At 37.3% G+C, this 6,935-nt stretch overlaps 1 protein-coding gene across 1 annotated transcript; it reads left to right on the plus strand.

Annotated features, from left to right (window-relative positions):
• The first annotated feature begins 1,930 nt into the window (after positions 1-1,930).
• LOC147567517 (protein terminal ear1-like) lies at positions 1,931-5,196 on the plus strand. The gene is made up of 5 exons (XM_086654131.1): positions 1,931-3,047; positions 3,301-3,841; positions 3,980-4,099; positions 4,206-4,347; positions 4,430-5,196. Exons 1-5 carry the CDS (start codon positions 2,309-2,311, stop codon positions 4,823-4,825), a joined length of 1,938 nt encoding a protein of 645 aa, XP_086510257.1. The 5' UTR covers positions 1,931-2,308; the 3' UTR covers positions 4,826-5,196.
• Positions 5,197-6,935: the final 1,739 nt, after the last annotated feature.

Here is a 6,935-nt window from a genome sequence, read left to right on the forward strand (position 1 = left end):
GTTAGATGTTAAGAAAGCTTTTCTTCATGGAGACTTACATGATATTGTAATATTAGAGAAGGACTTCTAGACAATATCCTTTATTACAAAAGGATGTTGGTCCCAGTCAACAATTTTTCCATCTGTTTTATTGATATAGATAATACATCAAAACAATAGTTTGGTTCAATTTCATTAGGTTATTGATCAAACAAATCCGTATACAAACCCCGAACCGACCTTTTGGTTATGCACTTTTAGTATCTTAGCCGATCCGAATAACCCTCAGTTCAGTAATTAAATGTCTAATCCCTTTGGATCGGATTGATTTAGTCGGTTTTGATACTAAATATACAATCCTACTCTTAACAGAAGAGAGAGTGGGGAAGAAGATAAGGACAAACAGGACAGTGAAGCAGATGAAAATTGTGACAGTGGCGGTCGAAGGTGGTAGCAGGCGGAAGGGTGATGAATATGAAGTTGGCCAAGTCTTGTGTATTTGTAAGTCACTGGGGTCAAACCTGCTTGATCAGGTCTTGTATGCCCATAAGTCACTGGGGTGAACCTGCTTGACCAAGTCTTGTACGCGTTTTCTCACTCCACAAATTTGTATGTCGGGTCAGCAATCAAACAATGTCTCTCAAGAACAACTTTTCTGGTGGTCGCCATTAGCAACACCCTTCATACTTTCATAACTTTGAGCATCTCCAAGGTGATGGGACTAGGGTTGGTCGCGGTTGGGCTACCAACCCCAATTTCTATCTGTTTGGAGTCCCCAACGACTAGTTGGGCACTCCCAACAGTGAAATATGGTGATCTACTCTATTTTATTTTAAATTCGTTTTTTTTAATTACTTGTTTTAAATTATTATTTTTTTAATGCAATTTTTTAGTAGATATTTCATAGATTGAAAAGCCAGATACATATTTAAACTAAACTGCATATAACTGAAAACAAATAAATTAACAATAAAAGATTCGTCAGTCATTGCGATATTTGGGGAACGCTCCAACACATTGATATCATTACATGATTCAGGTAACCTAAAAAATGCATGCCATCCATATATTAAACGATGCAACGTCTTGTAGTATGATTGTTGGACCATGACAACGACCAGAAACAGAACCAACATGATGGGTACGCAGTTATTAACCCTTCTCTATTCTAGACACATTTCATGTAAAATTGCATCGTCTTCCCTAGCCTATACCTCACCTTGGATGATCATATCCACTAACTCGTAAAAAATAATCGAATTTCAAACTCCCCCCAAAATTTTCGTAAAATTTGAAATTCAATTTCCCTCCAAAAATTTGGAAAGTTTTAAATTTAAATTTTTACAACCAAAAATTTCATGGTGGAAATATGAGACACAAATCCCGCACACGTACATCACACATATACATAATTTGAATTTGAAAGTAACTATTGGAAGCTCGACATTAGAGTTCAATAAAATCAGGGACTCCCAAAATTGGAACGCCAGCGCTTTGGGGAAAGCTAAATAGTTTCCGGGGTGTGAAGACTTGGTCAATTTAGTTTGACAAATTTATTTTGTAAAATGTTAGAGGGAAATAGAAAACCCTCCACCTCACCTCCCTCCACCTCACCTCTCTGTTTTTCGGCCAGCGACCTGTCGGAGAAGACAGAGAGGTGAGGTAGAGGTTTTTTTTTCGCTTAAAAATTTCTTACCCCAGAAAATATTTAGTTTTTCCAAAGCGCTGGCCAATTGGAAGCTCGAGGCCTCTACATTAGACTTGCTGGTCATTTGTAGGTAGAGGTGTACAATACACTCGTTTCATCCAACCATTGATTACCGCGTAGGAGGAGGTATTATACACCAAACAAGTTAAACTTTTTGCAGTAGCTACGTGTACGATTTATAGAAACACAAAAAAAGACATGAAGTACTAGAAATAGGGGTAATTTGGTCATTTTCATACTTAAGCAGAGAACCCCATATAATGCAAAAAAAATAAATTAAGGCCTCGTAAAGGTTGAATTGATAATGAAAGACCTCTCTCTCTCTATCTCTTTGACTCTTTGTACTCCTAGAGAAGACAGAGAGACGACACACAAAATACTCATTTAGTGAGAGAAACTAGAGAGAGAAAGTAGTAGTAGTAATGAAGGGACCGGACCGTTCCTTACTTGGAAAGGAAGGAGAAGATGAATAGTGTTTGTAATACCTTATTACTGGAGTAGTTTTTTTTTTATTGTGGGTAGAAAATCAGTCATCTTCGATCTCTTTTTTTTTTTACAAATTTACCCTAATCGGAAAACAGCTCCATATTTTACTAAGCGGTTTTACGGTTAAATTTTACCATGGAAGAAACCGGAATCAGGTTTCCGGCAGGATATTTATTAGACCCAAGAGCGGAAGAATTCCGGCCTGGAAACCACTCTCCAGAAAATCAATTTACCCTCGTAACCCCTCAAATTTACTACCCGTACCACCCTTCTATATTTCCTCCTCCATCAGGATCATCAACTGGATCAGTTCAAATGATGTCTTTTTATGATGGAGGTTTAGGTTACCAACAACAACCTACTTCAGCCACGGCGTACGTTAGCTCAACCGCCGCACAAATTTCTAGTAACTCACCGTGGCCACCGATTTCCACGACGGCGACCCGGGTTTTATTACTTACTTCAGTTCCCAGAGAAGTAACAGAAGTAATGGTTAGAAGAGATATGGAAATTTTTGGAGAAGTAAGAGCCGTTCAGATGGAAAGACTTCATCAAGATGGAATCGTGACCGTTCATTTTTATGACTTGAGACATGCACAAGTGGCGATGAAAGAGATTCAGGAACAACACATGCAGCAACAACTAAGGTCTAGACTTCATTATATGAATTATTGTTATTCAGTCCAGATGGTGGCGCCGCCTCCTCCTCCACCGCCGGGTCCTGGTCTTATAGCGGGTCGGGTTGTTTGGGCTCAGTTTACAATTCCGGGTTCTTTACCGGGTCATGGTGGTCGTAATCAAGGGACTATTGTTATATTCAATTTGGATTCTGGTGTTTCTGAAGTCAAGCTTAGAGAAATCTTTGAAGCTTTTGGTATGAAAAAACAAACTTCAATTTTGTTTCAATTCTTAATGGGTTTCTATAATTTGATCTATTTCTTTCTCTAAGTTTGAAGAATAATTTGTTTGTTTATATGATTGAGTAAACATATCTTTGTTCTTTTTAGGGTTTCTACCTAGCTAGTCATTAATATCAAGTGGTCCTATTTTTTCCAATTTGATACTAAAATTAAGTATAATTTTATTGGGAATTGTTTATGACTTGCCCATTTCTTGATTAATTTCAGGGGATGTAAAGGAATTGAGAAAAACACCATCCAAAAGGAATCAAAGATTTGTTGAATATTATGATATTAGAGATGCATCTAAAGCTTTATCAGAGATGAATGGAAGAGAAATTAATGGGAAATGTATTTTGATTGAATTTAGTAGACCAGGTGGTCAGAACAAGATTAAAATCAAATTCTCTGATCAACAAAAACAACAACAAGAAGAAGAAAAAATAATGATTGATTCTGTATCTTCATTGTCTCTAGTTGGTTGTGATGATCAAGGAAACAATAACTTCAGTAATGCTTCAGTTTCAAAGAAGAATACTGGAAAGAAGAAGAAGAAGAAGAAGAAAAACAATGGGGAAGAGTTAACAGAAAGAAAACAGTTAATGAGAAGTAGATCATGGAAGAGTGGGAGTAGTAGTAGTGGAAGTAGTAGTAGACAAAAGGGTTTAGGTTCAAATTTCTTAATAGATGAAGCTGCTATAATGGAATCAAATTGTATCAGAGATACCAGAACTACTGTCATGATCAAGAACATACCTAACAAGTACAGGTATCTTTCTCTCTCTAGTTTTCTTTTTAGTATATCACAACATGCCCTTTCTACTCTCTCTCTCTATATATAAATCTTTATCTTCCGATCAATAATATCTTTTATTAATTTGAAATTTTGATCTGATGGGTGATGTAGTCAGAAGTTACTTTTGAATATGCTGGACAACCACTGTATTCACTGCAATGAACAGATTAACGACGGCGACGATCAGCCCTTGTCTTCCTATGACTTCCTCTATCTTCCAATTGATTTCAAGTAAGTAATATAATTAAATATATTCTTTTAGTGATGAATGATTAAAAACCCTAATTTATATAATTACAGTCACCTCCAACATTAAATTATGAATGAAATTTTGTAGTAACAAATGCAATGTTGGATATGGGTTTGTGAATTTAACGTCTCCTCAAGCGGCATGGAGATTGTATAAAGCATTCCATTTGCAGCCATGGGAGGTCTTTAATTCTAGAAAAATCTGTGAGGTTACTTATGCACGTCTCCAGGTATTTTTATTTTTGTTTCTCTCTTTAGAATATATCTTTAGTTGATGTAATGAATTTGATCTGTTTTAAATTATGAGATTAGGGGTTGGAAGCATTAAAGGAGCATTTCAAGAACTCAAAATTCGCTTGTGAGACAGAAGAGTATCTTCCGGTGGTTTTCTCTCCCCCGCGTGATGGAAAGTGTCAGTTAACGGAGCCTTTGGTGATGGGTGGTCAGGCGGCTGATGGAGAATTGAGAATAAAAAAATGTCAGAGAAAGGTTGTTGATGATGATGGAGATGGGAATAGCAACGGCGGCGGCGATGGCAGTAGCAGCGGCGGCGGTGGTGATGGGAATGATGAAGGTGGGTCAGGATCGTCATTAGTAGAAGTAGAAGGTATGTTTGGAGGAAGAAGTGAGAGGAGTAGTATGGGCATGACTAGTGTTGCTTCGAAATTACAAGCGCAGGTGCACCACCCAATGGGTGCTTGTCGTTGAACACTTACCCCAACATCCGCACCCCAAAGCTTCAACTTGTGCTTCCATCTCCTACTCTCTCTCTCTACTCTGATTTGCAAATTATAATGAAAAGAATTAATACACATTCTCGACATGCATGCAATCCGCAGAGATCGAGGATGTTCCATCTCTCTATACTTTCTCCCTCTCTACCCTCTCTCCTCTCACTAGAAAAGAGATGCTTATGATCGTATGTGTGAAATGGTTTTACTAATGAAGTTTTCTTGTTTTATGATGTTTCTATTTTCTGTCATCCAAGCTTTATGTAATAACTTAATTAGACTCATGGTTGTATTAATTGGGTATGTATTATTCGTTTTATAATCAAATATTTAGGTTTCTGGGCTTTAGGCATTTTTTATTATTGATTTAACTTAAACAGTGATCGTGTTTATCATATCTTAATGATGTATCATTGCCTTGTAACAACTAACGTCGATCTTAGTCGATTTTTCGAAAAAAAAATACTTAAAAAATCTGTCTGAATTGTTTGGTACGCTACATAAAAAGTGTTTTTACATCTTAAAAAGCTGAAATATGACATTTGGTAAAAAAAATGTAATCTTCATATAGTAGTTATCAAACAAATATGATTATATCATTATATTAATAAAAAATCTAATATTAAAAACTAAATTAATATAAATTTTAAGTTTTAAATTTTTTTCATAAACACATAAAGATCAAAATTTGAACCTTATGTAGTGTGATGGCGCTCAATGGTGGTACGTGTTGTGGTGGTGCTTAATAGTGGCGGAGTTATGGTAGTGATGGTGGGGGGTAGAATGGAGGGGGTGTTGGTGGTTAGGGGGTAAAGTTGCAACAACGGTAGTGAAATGGTGTTGGTGGAGGTGGTATAGAATTGTGGTGGAGTGGTTGATTTGTGGCGATGGTGGTGAAGCGGTTGTGGAATAGTTGTGGTGGTGGTGGAGTTGGGGCAAAACTGGAGTGGTGGTGATGGAGTTGCGCCGAAGGTGAAGTTACGTCGGAAGTCGAGGAGTTGGGGTGGAGTTGGTGAAGCGTCGGTGATGGTGGTAGAGTGGTGGCGAAGATGGAGTGGTTGTAAAAAACATTTGATGGTTGTAGAATAGTTGTGGTGGGGTTGCTGTGAAAGTGGTGGTGATGGAGTTGTGTCGGAGGTGGTATGGAGTGGTGAAGTGTTGGTGGTGGAATGGTGGTAGAGGTGGTGGGGTGATGGTCAGAGGTGGTGGAGTGATTGTGGGGCAGAGGTGGTGGGGTGGTTGTGATGGTGGTGGATATTTATTGATAGTGACAAAAAAAAAAAAATTTATTGTATTTTCATAGCTAGGTTTGAAAAAGCAGCTATAAAAAAGCAATAAAATCGTGGCTTCTGCTGTTTGAAGAAAATTATTTTCATAGCTAGCTTTTAAAAAGCAGCTATAAAAAAGCCATAAAATCGTGGCTTCTGCTTTTTGGAGAAAATGGGCTTTTCTAGCTTAAAATAAGCTACAACTTTTTTCAACCAAATGCGCAAAATTTTCAATGAGCGCTTAAAATGTGCCAAAAGTTGGCTTTTAGCTTTTTTTTAAGCGGAACAAATTGAGGCCTTAATACGAGTAATTATAGAGAACAAAAAAGCTAAGTACATTATAGTTAGAAATTCTTAGATTAACGAAAACACTAATCGTGGGCTAGAGTCGGCATAGGTTTTCTTGTACCCTAGCATTTTTCATTCTAGTTCCACCATTCACATATTGAGGATTCAGAAGAGAACATAAAGATTCGACCGATCAAGAGAAATTATATTCATTCCTCCATTTTGGTCCCTCTCCTACCCCTCCGCCGATGTGGCGACATATCACTTGAGTGTGGAGCATATGGAGAGTATGGTGAGACAATATACTTTAGTGATATGTCGCCACAACAGCGGGAGGGATCAAAATGGAGAGATGAATAGAATATATGTATCTAGTTCTTGAATTAGTTGTGGGTCCAGGAAACTAAGAACCTAAATCAATCTATAAATATGAATAAAGTTGTGAGTATTTTGTCACATTCAGGTGCATACAGGGAATATAATTTATGAAACTAATGTATGGATAGGCAGTTGAACAAAAAAAAATGTATG

The sequence above is a fragment of the Eschscholzia californica genome, unplaced genomic scaffold (genome assembly GCF_041429995.1).
Source record: "Eschscholzia californica isolate CP2 unplaced genomic scaffold, dmEscCali1.0.p SCAF_1, whole genome shotgun sequence".
NCBI classification, from domain to species: Eukaryota; Viridiplantae; Streptophyta; class Magnoliopsida; order Ranunculales; family Papaveraceae; genus Eschscholzia; species Eschscholzia californica.